Source organism: Mesoplodon bidens, assembly GCF_964165515.1.
Source record: "Mesoplodon bidens genome assembly, chromosome: 18".
NCBI classification, from domain to species: domain Eukaryota; kingdom Metazoa; phylum Chordata; class Mammalia; order Artiodactyla; family Ziphiidae; genus Mesoplodon; species Mesoplodon bidens.
In genome coordinates, this window is record NC_138175.1 from 55,299,945 (window position 1) to 55,322,107 (window position 22,163).

General features: G+C 41.8%; 1 protein-coding gene across 8 annotated transcripts in view; it reads left to right on the forward strand.

Moving 5' to 3' along the window:
* The first annotated feature begins 4,753 nt into the window (after positions 1–4,753).
* Positions 4,754–22,163, forward strand: part of LOC308605916 (uncharacterized protein) — a 90,643-nt gene continuing 73,233 nt past the window's right edge. For 5 of the 8 annotated variants that reach the window (XR_014013739.1, XR_014013740.1, XR_014013741.1 and 2 more), the window contains exons 1-6: positions 5,079–5,370; positions 5,835–5,947; positions 7,684–7,884; positions 10,464–10,590; positions 10,872–10,964; positions 17,723–21,759. Coding sequence is in view for 3 of the 8 variants with exons in the window: in XM_081216258.1 (XP_081072384.1) it covers positions 7,864–7,884; positions 10,464–10,590; positions 10,872–10,964 (241 nt within the window). In the remaining 5 variants the exon portion in view is untranslated. Of the gene's footprint in view, positions 4,815–5,078; positions 5,371–5,834; positions 5,948–7,559; positions 7,613–7,683; positions 7,885–10,463; positions 10,591–10,871; positions 10,965–17,722; positions 21,760–22,163 lie in introns of those variants that run through there. The other 3 variants (XM_081216259.1, XM_081216258.1, XM_081216255.1) reach the window with 3 other exon arrangements.

Sequence of the window (22,163 nt, forward strand, 5' to 3'; positions counted from 1 at the left end):
AGAAATGCCCAAGTTCACATAGTAAGTGGCAGAATATGGAGAAAAACCTAGGTCTGCCGAAATCCAAAGTCCCTATTCTTTTCTCTGAGTTAAACTTAACTGCAGCTGACTGCTTACCTGGAAAACCTATAAGAATCAATTTAAACACATTAGTAATAATAAGAGTTCAGTAAGGAAATGAAAAAGAACAATTTTTTAATCATTTACTTTTATACCTATAAAATAAAAATAATTAAAAGTTCAAGGAAGCGACTTGCCTGGTGGTCCAGCGGTTGACTCCACGCTCCCAATGCAGGGGGACCGGGTTCAATCCCTGGTCAGGGAACTAGATCCTGCATGCTGCAACTAAGAGCCTGCATGCCGCAACTTAAAAAGATCCCGCACGCCGCAGCTAAGACCTGGCACAGCCAAATAAATAAATAAATATTAAAAAAAAAAAAAGTTAAAGGGAAAGAAGCTATTTGCAACGGCAGCAAACATAGATAAGATCTAGGAATAAACTTAACGAGCAATGTCCAGACCTATATGAATATCTTAAAGTCATGTCTATCCAAATTATTGCAAAGATTTAATATAACTTCAGTCAACATTGCAACGAGATCCACATTATAGACTACTGTGCAGCTATCAATAAGACTTTGTACCAAAAGTCAGTAATGTGGAACGATTTTATCGTCTAAGGCTGACTTTCTGTTTTGAAGGTCAAGTTTCTTTAAAAAGGCGAGTTATAAGCCATTTATGCGGTGTTCTCACATCTTTGTAATAAAATGAGTCACAGAAAAGTTTGGAAAAGGAAACATATCAAAATGTTAACAACGTGGATTTCTGGCAATCAAGAGTTTGGATGTGGGAATGTCCTCTCATGCATCAGAAGGTCCAAAAAGAGAGGGTCCCAGAGAAATACGCGGTAAATTTGAAAACTAGAGGGCCAGATACCACATGTTTCGTAAAAGCATTTTACCTTAGATTTTATTTAGATCTTGGTCATTACAAAGCACCGCGGAGACAGTGAGAGGATGAGGTGATTTAGAGCAGTGGTCCCCAACCTTCTTGGCACGAGGGACCGGTTTCCTGGAAGACAATTTTTCCACGGAAGGGGGGTGTGGTTCAGGCGGTAATGCGAGCGATGGGGAGCAGCCGATGAAGCTTCGCTCGCTTGCCCGCCTCTCATCTCCTGCTGTGAGGCCCCGGGGGTTGGAGACCCCTGATTTAGAGGACAGAGGATGTTGGAAAGCAGGTTTTGAAGAAGGCACTAATGTAGTCTATGAGAAGTCAATGGGCTTTAAAACCCCCAAAGCCCTGTAAAATGCAGAGACTGCTCAAGCTTCAACTCCCATAAATCTCTCAGGTAACAATGCCTAACTACATCATACCCAAAATATGGGCCACATGGCTACTTCATAGTTCATGACTTCTAACAGATTATCATTAGCCTATCCAGACCCAAACACCCAGATCCCCATGACTCTCAGTGACCACTGGAGACCCTCAAAGACAAGAAACAAAGCTGCCCCAAGCACTAACCTCCCCACAAGGCCACCCCATTCACTGGCCTTGGGGTGATTTGGGGAAGGATACCCCAATCACCGACCCCCTCCCCTAAGTACATCGCAAACACTCACTAAGCCAAGGACATCAAACACGTTGAACTGCCAACCAAGTATGTCACAATCACTGACCTCCCCTCATGGACACTCCCATTAGTGAACCTTCCCAAAGACGTCCCAATCACTGACTTATGTACCAAACATTCCCCAGTCACTGACCCTCCTGGGATGCTCCAATCGCTGACATCCCTCTAAGGCTGTCCTAAGAACTGATCTTCCCCCAGAAGACCTTTTCAGGCTCTGACACACTCAAAGACACCCCAATTCCTGACTTCCTTCAAGGAATACCCGATCACTGACCTGTCATTCACCCCCAATCAACCTTCCCCCGAAAGATGCCCCAATCACAGACTTGTCCCCTAAGTGCATCCCAATCACTAGCCCACACCCTAAATCATGCCAAACACTGATTTGCCTCCAAGACCGCCCAGTCACTGACCTCTCCTATAAATGATAACCCCAAGCCATCCCAATCTTTCTGCATGCTACTCCAATACTCTGACCATCCCCAGGGCTGCCCCATTTCCGACCATCCTGCTCCCTCAGTAACGGAATGCATCCCCTGCCCTACAAGGTCTTGCTCCCCGCACAGACTCCCCGTATCCCTCCCCTACCTCCACAAAGCTCAACCTGATTCTGCTCCCAGAACGCGAAACTGAGACCCCTTAATAGATCCTTCGCGCGCCAGCTGGGTGGGTACAAATAGGCACAGTCCATTACTTTCTTCAGATTCACAAACCCGGCTGTTCCACCTCGCAGGTCAAGTTTATCCTCTGTAGCACCCGAATCTGCAGGCTGCCAACCATCACCCCGGGGCGTCCTTCCACCGACCAAGAGTCCGTTTAGCTTTCGCGTCTTTTAGACAAAGACACTATGACAGAGTATGGCGGCGCCCTGTTAGCTGATTTATGTGGGACCCGCCATCTTGGAAAACCAGCCGTACAACCACTTTTCCTGCCCCACAAAACTTGCCTGCGTTATGTCCATCGCTAGCGTCGCAAAGGGTAATACGCATGCTCTAGCCCATCTCCACCGGATTCAGGTCTCTTCCCGGTAAGGCGCCCCAAGCCCAAAGATGTCTGCCTCCTCTTTGCAACTGGTACCTTACGAAGCTACATAACATCAGAGCGGGCGCAGCCATGCTGAAAAAGGTGCTCAAATCCGTAAGGGAAAAGGAGTCTTCCTTTAGGGAGTTGGGAGCAGGTGGAGCGACTTCCAGGAATGCTTCTGAAGAAGGGTTTAGGGTCTGGAGAAGCCAAGGTGGTAGAGGAAGGTAGCATGCCTCACTGTGGGCACAGAGTAAACAAATTTAGTTGAAGGAAAAGATCTTCTTCAGCCAAAACTGGTGGTGGAAGTTTGGTGACACCTCCAGGGTGAAAGGTGAGAGGGCTGTAGAGAGGGTGGAGCTAATAGTGAGGGAGGGGTTATGTTTCTGACTGAGGTGGAAGGTGGTGAAATTTCTGGTGGAAGACCAGAAATTGTTGGTAGAAATTTCTGTGCAGGCTTTCTGTCAATTCAGATGTTTTCATATACTTTTTCTCATGAAGAAATTATTAGAATTGGAATTGTTGAGTCAAAGAGAAGGAAAATTTTTAATTGGATAGATTTTTCCAGATTGTTGTCCAAACATGTTTTGTTAGTGAATACACTTTACTGGCTGCTATCCAGCTTCTTCCAAGAACTCCAACTGAAAAGTAAAGTAATAGTTTTTATTAAGTGTATACACATTTTTTTTGAATAGGGGACATGTTCACGCATAATAATGGCATTATCTTGCTTAATATTCTGAAAGCCATTGATGGTGGACATAAATATTACCCTCATTTTATATATGGGGGAAAAGGGCTAATTCTATCAGAGTGCCTATTTTCTAACCACCTCATCAACTTTTTAATTTTGCCCAACCTAAGGGCGACTAAAAATATTATTTTATTTTTACTTCTTATTTTATTAATTGTTTATTTACTGGTATTATTTTTTCTGTTTTAGGTTGGTTATCTTTTTCTTAATCATATTGTGGATATTTATAACTATCAATTCAACTTCCATTCTCCCCATGTCTAAGCAACCACTAATTTACTATCTGTCTCTATAGATTTACCTATTCTGGACATAAGTTCAGTCATATCATATGTAGTCTTTGTAACTGGCTTCTTTCACTTAGCATAATGCTTTCAAGGTTCATCCATGTTGTAGCATGTGTCAGTACTTCATTCCTTTTTATATCTGAATAGTATTCTGTTGTATGGATGTAGCACATTTTATTTTTCCCTTCATCAGTTGATGGATATTTGAGTTGTTTCCACTTTTGGCTATTATAAATAATGCTGCTGTAAACATTCGTGTACAAGTTCTTGTGTGGACATATGCTTTTATTTCTCTTGGATATAAACCTGGAGTGAAATTGCTGGATCATATGGTAAATATGTTTACTGTTTGGGGAACTGTAAGACTGTTTTCCAAAGGAGCTACACAAAAGGAATACCAACTAAAGGAAAACTGTTTCTTCTGCCCTAGGGTACTTCTCACAACAAACGTTTGGTGGAGTCCAGCCTACCAACTTCATTTTAAATGAGGTTTCTGTTTATTAATTTTCACATGATGATAATGGAGTTTTCATTTGGGGGTACTGTCTGTGGTATCCTGAAGGATGCTTCAAACACCTCTCCCTACAAACAGAAACAGCCCTCTTCACACAAGCATTTCCTTTTTCCCATTCTTCCAATAGAGTTATATCTTAATTATGGTTGGATCAGATTTAGTGTTTACATTATGATGACTATGTAAATACTACATATAGTTCAGCCACTAGTATACTATGATTACGTTCCCTTACTTGTACAACTTTTTATTCTCCCTGGAGTTGTCTCATTTACTCCTTACAGAATTTCTGGCCTTTTGGTTCTCAGAAAGCTCCGCACTTGTTATTGGCTCCACCGCTGGCAGAAGGGAAGCGGGGTGTCACGTGTGAAAAACCCCACCCCCGGATTCCCTCTTCCCATTGGCTCATGACTACTCTCCTCCCCTTTACTGGGCGGTAACCATGTTCCACCCCCAAATGTATGCTAGGTTTCTGCCAGTTGCTGGGGTTTTTTTACTTTCTTTGACGGCGTTATGCTGTCCCCATTACCGCGAGTGCTTCTCCAGACTCTTTTCTGTCCTCAGTCATCCTCTCACCGTCCACACTGAGCCAGAAGCGTCCTCGGGGTATTTGCCTTTCGTCTTATACGTTTTCTCCTTTTCCTTTGGCTGTTTGTTGGTTTTTGTACGTACACCTAACTTCTAAGATGGCTGGGCCCACTGTGTCGTTTCCCAATCTTCGTGCAAAGTGGATTACTTTTCCCCCCAGCCCGCTGAGGCGGACGTATCCTACCCCGTTTCCCTTGTGTGAGCTCGAGTTTCTGAAAATCCGTGCAGTTTGCGGCGCAGGGTTTAAGTGGGGGTACTTTGGATGGCTTTTATCCGTTCCGTGCCTTCCCTGGCTACTTGGGCCAAAACTGCCACTTCGCATTCTGTACGGCGACTCCTGAAAGGTGGCGGCCCCGGGATCCGTGGCGAGATGGGCGCAGACATTATCTCCGTGCCTGCTCCGTACAAACGCTGCAGGGCCCTCGTCGGCCGCCGTAGTCCGGCGCGGAGGCTGGGCGAAGGCGCCGCAGTAAAAGAATTCACGGAAGTGCGGATTCTAGGAGGTCGCGGTGGGATCAGGAGAAAATCGGGACCGTGTGTGGATCTCTGCGTGGAATAGGATGAGGGAAACGAGGTGTCTGTGGGCGTCCGGGTGGGGTGGAGCCGTGGGGTCCGTAGAGGGAGAGGAAGCAAGTGGGAGTCGGTGACTGGGGTATTTATGATTGGGGTGACGGAGGCAGTCCTGAAGGATTCTGGTGTTAGTGATTATAGGCCAGTCGAAATCTAGGATTGAAAGTCCGTAATCAGAGTTTTGTGTCTGTCTGCAGTGCTCTGTGATTGAGGACTGCTGTAGGGAATGATTTTTGTCAATGAAAGCGGTGTCTGGTTTGGAGTCGGGATTTAGTAGCGGGCTCAATGACAGGGGCGGGGGTCTCATGGTCAGCGAACCTGGGTATCTAGTCCAGGTTTCGGGATTATTCCGAGTGTATGTGACCAGTGGTTGCGGTGGGTGGTCCAGGTGTGTCAGTCGTTGAGAGGTTTGTGAGAGCTGAAGCTGGTCGGTGGGTGGTTGTTTTCAAACGTGACTTTCTCCTTCAGTTCCTCAAGTCCAAGGCCTCGTTTGCCAATCGCCTTTGGCTCTCCACATCTTCTCTCGACCCCGTAGAAATGAAAGCGTTGTTGGAGATCGAGGATTAAGCACACCTGAAGTGGTAAGGTTTCTACTAAAGATGAGGATTTTGCCCTTCCTGCAAGTTTACTGTGTGTGTGCATACACACACTTGTAAATATTTCCATTCAGAGTTGTTCTAGCACAAGTAAAATAACATCTCTATTACCCCAATTCTGTTCTCCAACGATAACGTTTGTTAAATTTTCCGTATAGTTCCTTTTAGTCTTCATTGTTCTATGCTTGATTTTCACAATTCCAATAAACTGCCGAAATTTTACTATAATTTGCCTCATCATTTAATTTTCTATCATAAACATTACTAATAAATATATCATAAAATTTTTTTCTGTAAGAATTGTTTTTTAAAAATTTCTAACAGACAAACCTGTGCCATTAATGACTGGAATCACTCAATATGTGCATTCATTTAGATAGAATTTATCTTTTTTTTTTTTTTTTGCGGTGCGCGGGTCTCTAACTGTTGTGGCCTCTCTCGTTGCGGAGCACAGGCTCCGGACGCACAGGCTCAGCGGCCATGGCTCACGGGCCTAGTCGCTCCGCAGCATGTGGGATCTTCCCAGACCGGGGCACGAACCAGTGTCCCCTGCATCGGCAGGCAGACTCTCAACCACTGCGCCACCAGGGAAGCCTTAGATAGAATTTAAATGCTTAAATATTCATTTATCACTTCTGAGAACAGGTCATGATTCTGCATTTACATAAGGGTGTGGTTCCCTGTCCCTTATCTCCACCATAATTTTGAATTTTTTTGCCATTGTGAGTGGTGTCTTTCTACTTTCGATCTTTTTATTCACTTTTAATTTACTATTACACAGAAGAGTAATTACGTTGAAAAGATTTGTTTCTGCTCACCCTACTGATCTCATTATTACAAGCTTTCCCATCTCCCATGATTTTATTATGAAAAATTTCAAACATATAGCAAGGTTTAAAGAACTATACATTTGAATTCCTGCATGCCTGCCATGTGGATTTTATCATCATGATTTTATTGAGTTTCCTTTATCGTATATGTATCCGTATATCACTCCTCTAATCATCATCAATCCACCTTTTTACATTTTTGAGGGTATGTTTTATTGTAAGTTGCAGATATTTATACATTTTCCCGTAAATATTTTAGTAACATATAATTAGAGTTCTACTCATAGCTTTTTTCTAATAACAGCTTTTTTTATTCATACACCGTACAATTCATCCACTTAAAGCATACAATTCAGTGGTTTTTATTGTAATCACATTCCTTGAACTCGTTTTACATAATGCATGTTTTTATACTTTTACTAAATGTGTATATAGCCACAAATAGTAATCTTGTTCTATGTGCTTTAATTTTTTCTCTTGGTTTTCCTTTGTTTGTTTCTTTCATATAATGACGATTAGTGAAGATGGTTCAATGACTTTGAACAGGTCCATGAGCACACATGGTTTCCAAGGAATAGCTGTCCAGGTCCTCACCTTTTATATGTTCTCCTTCCAAAAACTGGTCTGTGATAATTCCCCTGCCACGGGGGCATCGTGTTGTGCTGGTTCTCCTTTCCCATCTCCCCTTTCACAGTCACCCCATTTCCACTTCACAGAAGGAAGAAATAGTACCCACACATTCACAATCTTCTATTTTATTGCTCCAGGGTGTATTAGCCTCTGGGACCCCAAATAAAGGAACAGATGGCTTTGAAATCAGGTGGGTGACAGTGGCAGTGACAACATCTGGGCCCAGAGGAAATTTACACTCTAAGTGAATTTATTTTTCAGCTCACAGGTCGTGGCTCCTGGAGCAAGATACATCACGCGACGTGAGAAGGTTTCACGACCTGGATATCATCATTTGTGGGGACATCACTGCCTGGAGACTAAGATTTCTAACCAGAAGTTTAGGGCAGTTCAAGAAGAGGCTCAGGAGACATCCTAGCTTTGGCCATTTCCCAATAACAGATGAAAATGATCAAGGACCAGGTGATTTTTGGTTTGTCTTATTCTTTCCTTCATTCTGTAATTGATTTCTGGGGGGGGGGACTTTAAAATGCAATTGAATTCAATAGAAATAACAAATTGGAAAACTAGAATTTGTGCAGAAATAAATTTAGATTTAAATTCAACATCAAGGCAAAGTAGCATCAGGAATATATTGTTTGTGGGACCTACACTAAATGACTGATGTTGGAATATGTTCTGTGATTGGAGTATCCAGTGGGTTACATGCACTGTTGACTCATGTCTAATATCTCTGACAGTCGTCACAGCCAGAGACTCCTGATGATGATGGGATAGGCATTGACTCTGAGGAGAAAGCTGACCAGTTCCTCAGAGGATGTCACTGTATCTTTCACGGCACTCAGGTCTCGAGACTTTTTAAATGGTTCGTCCTAGAGGTGATATGGCAGACAGTGTCCTTAACTACAACCTTCTCATAAATGAAAAGCTGCTTCTTCAGAGACCCCTTTGGAAATAGACCAAGAAAACTCAGCGGGCACAGTGCTTCATGGGACCATAGCAAGTTGACCTGTGGACCCAACCTTGTAACGGTCAGGGTTAGCTTGGGAGTAAAACCTAGACGACATAAGAAAATGGAAGGGTTGCATGACTTTCCAAGGTCCCCTACGAACAGGTGACCGAACAGGTGTTTGAGTATAGATTTGGCAGGAGGGAGTTGAAAGTATCTGTGTCTGGTAAAGTTGTTGCGATCTCAGAGGGTTTGCTTTAGAACGTCCCGCTATTAAACATAGAAAACAAACTTAGGGTTACCAAAGGGGCAAGGGGCAAGGGGAGATGAATTAGGAATTTGGGATTAACAGATACACACTACTATATATAAAATAGATGAACAGTAAGGACCCACTCTGTAGCACAGGGAACTATACTCAATATCTTATAATAACCTATAATGGAAAAGAATCTGCAAAAGAATAGACATATTCAATATGTGTATGTATAACTGAATCACTTTGCTGTACATCTGAGACATTGTAAATCAATGATACTTAAGTTAAAAAGAAAAAAACTTCCAGCTCTTGAAGGTGGTCCACTTCCCTTCCCTGTGTTCAAAGCCACATCCTACCGCCTCATCTTTCATTACCTTTAGAGAATTTCATAATACAAATACGCTTGAATACATTTGTAAAGCTCCAGTGCTGACAAAGTACATCTAGTGAAAAAGTAACAGTCCTCTTCATACGCTTCTTTCCTAATCCCCCGGTGTCGCTTAACAAATGTGCAGGAGTGTGTACTTCCAGTCACTGAGCTGTGTGTACATCTGTGTCTATATGGATGTTTGCGGGTGGATCTAACTCAGCTCTTAGGTCTTTGGGTAGTGCCTTTCCATTACTGTATTTACTCTTTCATAAACTGAGTTGGGGAATGTGAGACCTCACTTTATCCTCTATATTTATTATTCTCTCTTTTATATTCTCCATCATTTTGTCCTTGTGCTGCATGTTGAGTAATTTCTTCAGATCTGCCTTCCTGTTTATTATCTCTTGAATGTATCTGATATGCTGTGAACCTGACTGCAAATGTAAATATAAATAATGTACCTATGTATATATGTACTTGTGTGTTTTTTGAAGGATGCTATTTATTTTCTTACTTTGAATAATGTTCTTTACTAGTCTTTCATTCTTTTAATATGTTTTAGAAAGGTGTTTTTATTTTTCCTAACATATAAAACATACTTAATACGTTGTATCTTTTTTTTTTTTTTTTTTGGCGGTACACGGGGCCTCTCACTGTTGCGGCCTCTCCCGTTGCAGAGCACAGGCTCCGGACTCACAGGCTCAGCGGCCATGGCTCACGGGCCCAGCCGCTCCGCGGCATGTGGGATCTTCCCGGACGGGGGCACGAACCCGTGTCCCCTGCATCGGCAGGCGGACTCTCAACCACTGCGCCACCAGGGAAGCCCCCCGTTGTATCTTTTAATTATAGCGTCTGGAGTTTCTTCATGGTTGATTCTGATAATGGTTATGAAGATTCCTGGTGAATGTACGAATATGTTTTGTTTGTCCTGATGTCATTAGAATATACTTAATACCTGGCAAATATGTACTCGCTACAAAAATATATATATATATATATATACAGCAAATGTTAAAAATATATATTGTATGTTTCTAGTTTAGCAAGAGGATTAATGACTACTTATTACAGAAACTTCTGATTTGCTGAATGATGGTTGACTGTACAATTACAGAATATTTTGTAATACATAAGTTAGAACATGGATAGATTTTGCTTCTATGACAATGTAGTTTTAAAAAATCAGGGCATTCCCTGGTGGTCCAGTGGTTAGGACTTGGCACTTTCACTGCCAGGGTTGAATCCCTGGGTTCAATCCCTGATCAGGGAACTAAGATCCCCCAAGCCTCGCAGCACAGCCAAATTTTTTTAAAAATTAAAAAATAAAAATAAATAAAAATCAAAGCACCTCCGTATATAGATGTAGCCTAAATGGTGAAAAAGAGCAGAACAACTTCCTTCACTTGCCTTCCATTTCAGTAACGAGAGAAACACTCATATTAAACAGGACCGTGTTGTTACAGGGATCGCTGACACTGGAGGATGTGGCCGTGGACTTCACGTGGGAGGAGTGGCAGCTCCTGGCCCCTGCTCAGAAGGACCTGTACCGGCACGTGATGCTGGAGAACTATAGCAACCTGCTGTCCATTGGTGAGAACAGCTCCCCTTGGTCCCTCAGGGAGTCCCCAGTCAGTGGCCTCTCTTTCTTCAGCTTCTGAAAGTTTTGCAGTGTCCATGGTGCCCTGAAGTAGTAGATGAGTCTCAGTTCCTCCTCTGGTCCCAGACTAGAGTATAACGTGCCCTCTCCTGAGAGACGAGCCTTTCCTTTGCTGAGCCGCAAATTGCATAGTTCGTAAAATGTAACATTCTTCCATGTTGGCAGACCACAGCCCAATTCAAGAGTCTGTCTCTCTGTCGTTTCCCATGAACAGGGTATCAAGCCAGCAAGCCAGATGCTCTCTCCAGATTGGAACGAGGAGAACCGTGGCCAGTAGAAAATGAAATCCACAGTCGAATCTGTCCAGGTGAGTAAGAGAACCAGCACTGGGTGGCCAAGGGAGTCATATTCTAATCATTCAGAGATGTCACAGCTGTGTGTGTCTAAGGACATGGAAGCATAGCCTCCACCGAAGAGCTCTTTTTGTTTTAGCAGTGTCGAGGAACGTATCTCTTCTTGGATTTGATCCTTATTTATTTCACCTGAGTCTTGATTTTTTTTTTTTCCAAGTTTCTTCTTAGAATTCTCAAATCTTCCCATCATTCTTCCCCCAGCACTATATCACTACCTGTTCCTTCTACTTGTCTTGCTATGAAATTCAACCTTCCACACCTCTCTCTAAAGAGAGATGTTTTGATTTCAGCGCTGTCTTCTGGCAACTGCACCTTCTTGCCCCTTTGGATAATAAATGATTTCCATTCCTAACGTTCACACCATCTTTGATTGGAGGTTAGGATTTCAACGTATAAATTGTGGGGGGAACATAAACGTTCGGTCTCTAGTACCTTCTGTTTCTTTCTTCATATATCCTGGCTGTGCTGGAAAAACCTCAATCCTCCTCTTGTGTTTCTTCTTTCTTCTGACACCAGCAATTCTCTGTGACACCAGCTAAGTGTCCTACAGTTTAACTCAATTCTGACACACTCTGCCTGGAGAAAGCATGAGATCCCACAGGTTAAGGGCTCCATCACACAAGACCACCCCGACCTACACTTCAGATGCCAAACACAAGTCCAGGTTGTTACCTGTGCTTCTGACCAACTGGCTGTAGCCCGGAGCTTCCCAAGACTCCCTCCTCCTCAGGTTCAATTCATTTGCTAGAGTGGCACACAGAACTCAGAGAAACATTTTACTTACTAGATCACCAGTTTGTTATGAAAGGATTTAAGTCAGGAACAGCCAGGTGGAAGAGATGCACAGGGTATGGGGAAGGAACGTGGAGCTTCCATGCCCTCTCTGGGTGTGATGCTCTCCCAACACCTCCTTGTGTTCAGCCACCTGTAGGCTCTCTGAACCCTGTAATTTTTAAAGAAGGCCTTATCGCCCTGGGCATGACTGATCATTAACTTCATTTCCAGCCCTTCCAGCAAATGCAGCCATGTGTGAGGGGGCTAAGTTGTGCTCTTGGCAGCTAGGAATTTAGCTTAGGCCCCCTCATCTTACATCCTTTAGGAAAAGGAATGTCTCTGGTAAGATGCCTTTAAGCAGCTATATGAGTGATGTGAGTAGGTCCCTTGGGTGAATTGCATTCCATGAAGACAAAATAGCAAGGTCAGAAGCCTGAGGCAGGAGCAGGTTTTAGGAATCTGGAGGAAGCCTGTATGAGTACAGTGGAGTGAACGAGAGGGACAGTGGATGGAGAAAATATGGAGATGATGGCAGTAAGGCAGTAGGTGGAGTTTGGAGTAGACAGGTCATGTAGGACCTTTCAGGGCCACTTCAAGGACTTGATTTTTTTGTGTGTTTTTTAAAGATTTTTTTGATGTGGATCATTTTTAAAGTCTTTATTGAATTTGTTACAATATCGCTCCTGTTTTATGTTTTGGTTTTTTGGCCATGAGGCATGTGTGATGTTAGCTCACCGACCAGGGATTGAACCCACACGCCCTGCATTGGAAGGCGAAGTCTTAAAGCACTGGACTGCCAGGGAAGTCCATGATTTTTTTTTAATTAATTAATTTTTTTGGCTGCACCGCACAGCTTGCAAGATCTCAGTTCCCCAACCAGGGATTGAACCTGGGCCACAGCAGTGAGAGCCCCGAATCCTAACCAGCAGGCCACCAGGGAACTCCCAAGGACTTGATTTTTTAAAAACAATCAGATGAGAAAACAGTAGGGCATAATATAATTTATATTTAAAATGATCACTTTGTGGGACTTCCCTGGTGGTCCAGTGGTTAAGACTCCATAGTTCCACTGCAGGGGGTGCAGGTTTGATCCTTGGTCGGGGAACTAAGATCCCACATGTGGCGTGGTGCGGCCAAAAAAAAAAAAAAAAATGATCACTTCGATATGGGAAAAGAATCTGAAAGAGAATATATATATATATAACTGAATCACTGCTGTACACCTGAAACTAACACAACATTGTAAATCAACTATACCCCCAATATAAAATAAAAAATTTTTAAAATAAAATAAAATGATCACTTTGGCTACTTTGTAGAAGGGAAGTTGAAGCCTGAAATCCAGTCAGTGGAGCCCATTGCTGTAGTATAAGACAGAATGCTTATAGAGGGGGTGAGGGTCATTGAGCTTGGAAATATATTTATAAAGGAGAGAAGGCATTTCCTATTGAAGTAGATAATGGGTTGAAAGAAAAATACAACTGAAGGATGACGCTAAGTTTCTTGGCATGAGTCTGGGAAAGAGTGGAGTCGCCATTTCTGAGATGAAGAAGGTGTATGGAGAAGGAGATGTGAGTTGAGAAATCAGGAGTTTTGTTTTGGACACTGTAATTTAGATGTGTTTATTCACATCACCTTGGATGCAAATGCTCTGTTGCATTTGGATCTACCCGAGGAATTCAGGGAGAGTTTAGGACTAGAGTTAGAAATGTGGATGGATTGAGATCTCCTATGGGATGCGTACAGATTAAGAAGAGACTTGGATTAAAAAAAAAAAAATTGTGGGCGCTATACTCAATGTTTTGTAATAACCTATAAGGGAAAATAATCTGAAAAAGAATATGTATATATAGGGCTTCCCTGGTGGCGCAGTGATTGAGAGTCCGCCTGCCGATGCAGGGAACACGGGTTCGTGCCCGGGTCCAGGAAGATCCCACATGCCGCGGAGTGGCTGGGCCCGTGAGCCATGGCCGCTGAGCCTGCGCGTCCAGAGCCTGTGCTCCGCAACGGGAGAGGCCACAGCAGTGAGTGGCCCGCGTACCGCAAAAAAAAAAAAAAAAAAATGTATATATGTAAAAATAAGGAGGATTCATATAGATAAATATATTTATATAAGTAAATTTATATAAATATAACTAAATATATTTACAGAAATGAACTTATATAAATTATAAATAAATATACTTATAGAAATTATATAAATATGTAAATAAATATATAGAAATAAATTTATATAAATATATTTATAGAAATAAATTTATATAAATATATTTATAGAAGTAAATTTCTATAAATATATAAATAAATATAGAAATCCTATACTAAGGATTTATTTATATAAAACTGAACCCCTTTGCTGTACACCTGAAACTAGCACAATGTTGGAAATCAACTATACTTCATTACAAAAATAATAAAAAATTAAAATTGAAAAATAAAAAGATAGTAGAATTGAAAAAAATTGCTATATGTATACAAATATCAAGTCATTATGTTGTACACCTGAAACTAATATAATGTCGTATGTCAATTATACCTTGATTTGAAAAAAAAGAAAGAAAGAAAGATTCCTCTGAGTAGAGATTACGTACAAGCAAGGTAGAATTTTAAAAAAAAAGAAGAGCCTTGGACCACTAGCAGTCAGGAAGATGAGGATTTGTGAAATGCATGGTTTCCTAATACATGTACTAGGACCTCTTATTTTCAGAGTGTGTATTTTTGGTAGATTTGGGGTGGACCGCCTGGACTAGTCTATACATAATGTTGTAAGCAGGCCCTCTTGAGCCTACTTGGTGAACCACAGCCTTAATGTGTGCTAGAGGAGATTAGTGAGAAATAAAGCAGTACATTCTAGGAGTAAGATTTTAGTAACAGAGGATAAATCTGCAGGTAATATGTGGAAGTTCCTCTTTTGAATGCAGCATCTTTGCTATAGTTCAGGGCTATGTGAACTAAATTGTCTAAATGAACAGTAAAGATGGGGACTACTTTAGAAATGTAGGGGAAACAGAGCTTACAATGACATAGAATGATAGCGTGATATATAGGAGGCATATCTGGGATTTGAGTAAAGATGAGGAAGGGCAAGTAATGACGGTGTGAAGTTGGAAATGTGCAAGGCCTTGAGGAAACTGTCAAAAGATTGGCCTGAAGCCACTTGAAGGCCAGTTTTAGAAGGTATTGGTAGAGGAATGAGTAGAGTGTGGACATGGATAAATGGAGTAAAAGTTGGTAATGTAACTTGTATTTCCAGGCTGTTCTGGACTTTGTTAGTATAGTTGACCCTTGAACAGCACGAGTTTGAACTGCATGGGTCCACTTATATGCGGATTTTTTTCAGTGACTACATACTGCAGTATTACACCATCCAAGGTTGGTTGAATCCTCAGATGCACAACCTTGGATACAGGGGGCCGACTATAAAGTTATACTTGGATTTTTGACCACATGGAGGGTCTGTACCCCTATCCCCTGCCTTGTTCATCCGTCACCTGTAATTGAGGTATAGTGGTGGCATTGTGACTTTGACCTGTATTATCCTTGGATACGTAGTCTGTCTTTTGAACTGGATGGCAGCAGTGTGAGCTGTAGTTAAGTACACCCAGTAGCTCTAAGACCCATGGCAGGCAAAACTGTCAAGAGTCGTGGTCCAGGATCAGCAGTGTGATCCTTTAGGACCCCTTAAATGGTAGAAACCAAGATGGGTATGCAGACCTTTGAAAGGAAATTCTATTAGTGGCAGGATGTCGGTTTAGGGATCACTACAATGAAATGGGAACAATTTAAATGTTCCATATATACAAGTACAAAGGGTGAATGAAAAAGGTGCCAGTTCCCTAGTATGATATTGTAATATAAGATATATATGTACTTGGTCTTTGTCCCTGGTTTCTGGCATAGAACTCCTAAAAGTCTTGTAGTTTCCTGAGTATAGGATCACTTATTTCCTTTATTAGTATTGGTATAGTCAATGTTTGGTGCTCCTCCATGTGCTTTTTAAAACCCAAAGTCTTAATGTTTTAATAATTGTAAACTTGGTCACATGCCTTCATCTATGGATACTTTCGGTCTACACATTTTTCCATCCTGTCCTGTATCCTTATATATATAATATTTATATACAAATGATTCCCACATTGTTATCTCCTTTCCCACATGGTTAAGACTTTTCTCAGGATCTTCATAGCCAATTGAATTCTTCATGTCTGTTTTGGATATCCAAAACCCACCTGGAGGTTGGTATGCTTTGAAATGCACACTTGATTTCCCCACATTGTGAACCTCAGTAATAGTCCCCATCTCATTAAAAACCACTACTCACCTATCCAGTGGCCTAGGTCACATAATTAAGAATAATACTTGATTCCTTGCATTTAAGGATTTATGTATGTGTAAATGTGTCCCACAGCATTTGGAAAAAAATACCCCTCTGTCTTCTGTGGTCCAGTGCTCATAATAACTTGATTTTATTTTACTATCAGCATAATTTATAAGGTTACAATTACAAAGCCAAATCTCTATTTGCTCATTTTGAATGCTCTAACCTCGTTTATGCCCTGTTTTTACCTCTTATTTTCTTTGTTTACATTATTGTATTTTACCCTTGTCCAAGTGATAACAAACATATATTGGAGTTTCTTTTTTTTTTTTTAGTTGAAGTATAGTTGATTTACACTGTTGTGTTAATTTCTGCTGTACAGCAACGTGATTCAGTTATACATATATATATATACACACATTCTTTTTCATATTCTTTTCCATTATGGTTTATAACAGGATATTGAATATACTTCCCTGTGTTATACAATAGGACCTTGTTGTTTATCCATCCTATATATAATAGTTTGCATCTGCTAATCCCAAACTCCCAATCCATCCCTCCGACACCTGCCTCCCTTTTGGCAACCACAGGTCTGTCCTCTATGTCTGTGAGTCTGTTTCTGTTTCATAGATAAGTTCATTTGTGTCATATTTTAGATTCCACATATAAGTGATATCATATGGTATTTGTCTTTCTCTTTCTGACTTACTTCACTTAGTATGATGATCTCTGGGTCCATCCATGTTGCTGCAAATAGCATTATTTCATTCTTTTTTATGGCTGAGTAGTATTCCATTGTATACATGTACCACATCTTGTTTATTCATTCATCTGTCAATGGACATTTAGGTTGTTTCCATGTCTTGGCTATTCTGAACAGTGCTGCTATGAACACGGGGTGCATATACCTTTTTGAATTATAGTTTTGTCTGGATATATGCCTGGGAGTGGGATTGCTGGATCATATGGCAACTCTATTTTAAGGAACCTGCATACTGTTTTCCAGGGTGGCTGCACCAATTTACGTTCCCACCAACGGTGTAGGAGGGTTCCCTTTTCTACTTGGAGTTTCTTTAGATATATTTTTTTAATGCTTTTCTATTTTTTTTAAATTAACTTATTTTATTTATTTATTTTTGGCTGCACTGCATCTTTGTTGCTTCACACGGGCTTTCTCTAGTTGTGATGATCAGGGGCTACTCTTCGTTGGGGTGTGCGGGCTTCTCCTTGCAGTGACTTCTCTTGTTGCGGAGCATGGGCTCTAGAGTGCAGGCTCAGTAGTTGTGGCACATGGGCTCAGTAGTTGTGGCCCATGGGCTCTAGACCACAGGCTCAGTAGTTGTGGCTTGCAGGCTCTAGCATGCAGGATCAGTAGTTGTGGCACACGGGCTTAGTTGCTTCGCAGCATGTGGGATCTTCCTGGACCAGTGCTCGAACCTGTGTCCCTTGCATTGGCAGGCGGATTCTTAACCACTGCTCCACCAGGGAAGCCCTGGAGTTTCTTTAAACTGAAGTCATAGTGTTGTCCATAAAGATCCAGCCTACACAAAGGCGTTTGTTAAGTAGTTTCACTCTGTACCAAGCTATGGGAAGATTCATTCTTCTCTTCTTTCCTAGAAATGAGGAAAGATGACTGTCTTCTGCAGGAGGACTTGCAAAATCAAAGATGTCCAAAAAGAATGGAACGATGTCACGAACGTAATGCACTTGGAAACATTGTTCATCAGAGCAAAAGTAACTTTCCTTTAAGGCAAAATCATGATATGTTGGACTTTCATGGGAAAACACTGAAATCAAATTTAAGTTTAGTTAACCAGAACAGAAGCTATGAAGTAAAGAACCCTCTTGGAGATGGGGAATCCTTCCTCCATGCAAAGCATGAGCAATTTCATAGTGAAATGAAATTTACTGAATGTGGAAGTTCTATGAGCACCAATTCACAGTTCATTAAGCATCTAGGAACTCAGAAGATAAATAAACCCCACTTATGTACTGAATGTGGGAAAGCTTTCATCAAGAAGTCCCGCCTCATTGATCATCAGAGAGTGCACACAGGAGAAAAACCTCATGGATGCAGTATATGTGGGAAAGCCTTCTCCAGAAAGTCCAGGCTCACTGAACACCAAAAAACCCATATAGGAGAGAAACGGTATACATGCACTGGATGTGACAAAGCCTTCCCCAAGAAATCACGGCTGCTTATTCATCAGAAAACTCATACAGGAGAAAAACCCTACGTATGCGAGGAATGTGGAAAAGGCTTCATCAAGAAGTCTCGGCTCATTAATCATCAGAGAGTTCATACAGGAGAGAAACCTCATGGGTGCAGTCTATGCGACAAAGCATTCTCCAGGAAGTCCCGGCTCATCGAACATCAGAGAACTCATACGGGAGAAAAACCATATGAATGCACTGAATGTGACAAAGCCTTCCGCTGGAAATCACAGCTTAACGCACACCAGAAAACTCATACAGGAGAGAAATCATATATATGCAGTGATTGTGGAAAAGGCTTCATTCAGAAGGGCAATCTCATTGTACATCAGCGAACTCACACTGGAGAGAAACCCTATATGTGCAATGAATGTGGAAAAGGCTTCATCCAGAAGGGCAATCTCCTCATACATCAACGAACTCACACTGGAGAGAAACCCTATGTATGCACTGAATGTGGGAAAGGCTTCAGCCAGAAAACATGCCTCATCTCACATCAGAGATTTCACACTGGAAAGACTCCCTTTGTATGTACCGAATGTGGAAAATCGTGTTCACACAAGTCTGGCCTCATTAACCATCAGAGAATTCACACAGGAGAGAAACCCTACACGTGCAGCGACTGTGGGAAAGCCTTCAGGGATAAGTCGTGCCTCAATAGACATCGGAGAACTCATACAGGAGAGAGACCCTATGGGTGCACTGACTGTGGGAAAGCCTTCTCCCACTTGTCATGCCTCGTGTACCACAAGGGGATGCTGCATGCAAGAGAGAAACATGGAGATTCAGTCAAGTTGGAAAATCCTTTCTCAGAGAGTCCCAGCTCATCACGTTCAAGTGATATCGTACAGGGGAACAACCCTGTTAATGTGGTGAGCGTGCACACTCCTTCTGTGGCAGCTCAGACTCCATTCCACAGTGATGGGTTCCTAGCAGATAGGAATGTAGTAGCCCTTGTGGGACATCCAGGTGCCACAGGTGCAGTGTCAGCAGATAATAGCATTTGCATGGAAGAAAAACCTAATGGATGCAGTGAGTGTGGTAGCACCTTCAGTGATCAATTACGTCATATTTTACATCACAGAAAACACACAGAAATAAACTGTGATACAGTGAAAGTGGAAAACCCTTGAATAAAACCTTCTAGGTCATCCTGTGGCTGGCGAGTGTATACTGAGACAAACAGTATAAACACAGAGACTGGGAAAGCCTTTTGTGGAAAGATAGGCCCTATCAGGGCTTCATAGGTCACATACTGTCAGTGAGGACATAGTTGGTAGAAATTTAATGACTGTGGAAAAGTCCTTCCCCAGAAATAAGACTTCAGTTGGTATCAGAGAGTTTACACAGGAGAGAAACGGTTGGACCTTTGAAGGCAGTAACTGTGGCAGGGTTGTCAGTGGTACATTCTGCCTCATTGGTTGGCAGGGGAAATCTTGTAGAAATAAAAATCTGAACACACCAACTATGGAATGCCTTTGGCAAAATATCAGAAAATGCATGAAGCAGATAAGCCCTGTGAAAGTGAATCTTTTAGAGATTTCTGTCACAATCCTAACATAATCATATATAAGATTATATACATAGTGTACATTTTAGGACAGTATACCTTGAATCAAATGCCTAACTGATACGTCAGTGACGCTTTAAATCAAAGGAGGGTGTCTGTGTTGCACATCATTGATTAAAGTTATAATGCAGTTCACCCCCCTTGTTTGGGGGACATGGGTCTTCTTTTCCCACTCAGGATCATTATATGGTTAACTCTTGGATTTCTTCAGTTCTAAATTTATTCAGTTTGTTATTTCAGTCTACCAAAAGTCCTTCAGAAGGAAACTGATTACATTTAATCTGATAATGTAACATAGCATGTTTGGATATGCTTAACTTTATAAATCTCACCTGGAGGAACAAAGCTCAAAATTCATGAATAACCTATCAGCCAAGCTCTTGCCCTAGAAGATAGTTCCCATCCTGTACACACACCACTCAGAAAAACTTTAACAACTGTTTCCTTGACCTGGTCCTGTCCTAGGACCTATAGATGATGTCAGTGATGAACTTAACAGAAAGTCCTTGCCGCCTTTGAGCTGGAAATTTTTTTAAAGCTAGGTTTCATGCCTATAGCAATTTTACCCTCTGGCAAAGATAATCAAAGGATGTGTACACCTTCATTAGTTGAAAAGGACATATAGTATAAGGAACAAAGTATCCTGATAATTTTCTGTTTAAGGGACATCAGAGGGGGAAAGGGAAAGGATTTACTTAATTTTACATAGAAAAAGATATGGATACTTTTTAAAATTTTCACATCCACCTAGATTATAAATTCCTTGACAGTATATAGATAATTGTATATTCCCCAGCACATAGCAAAATAGGAAATGAATTACATGTAGATTTGAAAAATGAATGAAGGCAAATGAATGACCTCATGGACTAACCAATCAAATTTATTTTTGTCACTGAAGGAAAGGAGCTACTGGCAAGCAGTTCTCAGGCTCAGTATTATTCCAAGAAACATTTGTTTCTTGAATAGAGGCTCCTGTCAGACTATAAAAAGGACAGATCAAAGAAGGACTAGGATCCATAGAATAAGCCCAATTAATGGAAGAAAATAACGTCACTAAAAATGGAGGACTGGGGAGTTCCCTGGCGTCCCAGTGTTTAGGAATCGGCAGTTTCTACTGTGGTGGCCCAGGTTTGATCCCTGGTCAGGGAACTAAGATTCCACAAGCTATGCGGCACGGCCAAATAATAAAATTAATGAAAATGGAGGTTGGTACATGAGACAGGTGATGGTGAGATCCCTTTGAATGTTTTGGAGAACAAGCCTTACATTTGTCCACAGGCTTATCACCTTTTAGAGTTGCCGCCATTTCAAAGATCTAAGCTCCTTTGTAGCTCAACGAATTGAGACGTGATTTAGCCTCATCATTCCTTCTCTACTGGGACTGGGGCCCTTGTCCTTTATTTCTCTTCCTAGGGTTCTTTTCCCTTGATCCAATAATGATGTATCCAGCTTAAAAACAGTGAGTCCTACTTATAAGGAAGAAAAAAAAAAGTGGAAATTTGCCATGGAGTGGCTGTCCCATAATTGAATTTCCAAACTCTGGGTGTGTGAGTAACTCACGACAACAAATGTATTTCTGAGCATCAGCACTGTTGTAGACACAGGATATGCTGGTGAACAAAACATGCAAAGTAGTGGCCCTTCACAGGATGGATTCAGGACAGATGCTCCTCAGCAAAGCATCAGAAATGGATTCTTCTTCAACTCGGAGTGCAGCTCCCTTCCACTTCTTGTGAATTGCACATCCTATCATGGCAGTCATGGCGTCTTTCCCAGTGAAATCGTCCATCTGGGTTCCCGAATGGGCTGCCCAGGCCTGCCCTGAGGACCAGGGGCTGAACTCACCTTTCAGAGGCTGGCATTCCAGGTAAATGAAAACGTTAATGGGATAGGGAATTCCTGGTCGCCCTCTTTAAGAAGGCCATACCAGCGTCTATCCTCTACTTGTCTACCCCTCGCGTTCATAAAAACTATAGCTAACAGTTATTAAGTGTGCTGTTTGCCCAACAGTCACCGTATCATTTATTTAGCACTCTCCAGTGCTCCATCTTTTTGTATTTTAGGCAAACATTTGTATACATTTGAAGGCTAATTCCTTTCTCCTTAGTACAGGTAACCACCTACTGTACGCAGTTGTATGTGTCTGTCAAATGAGTGTTCCAACATCGGGGTTTGGAGTCTTAGTGGGTTGCTCTACCTTGTGTGTCTCAATGTTGGAGAACTGGGGTCGGTGGTGGTTGTGTTAGTTGGCTGGGGCTGTCATAACAAAGT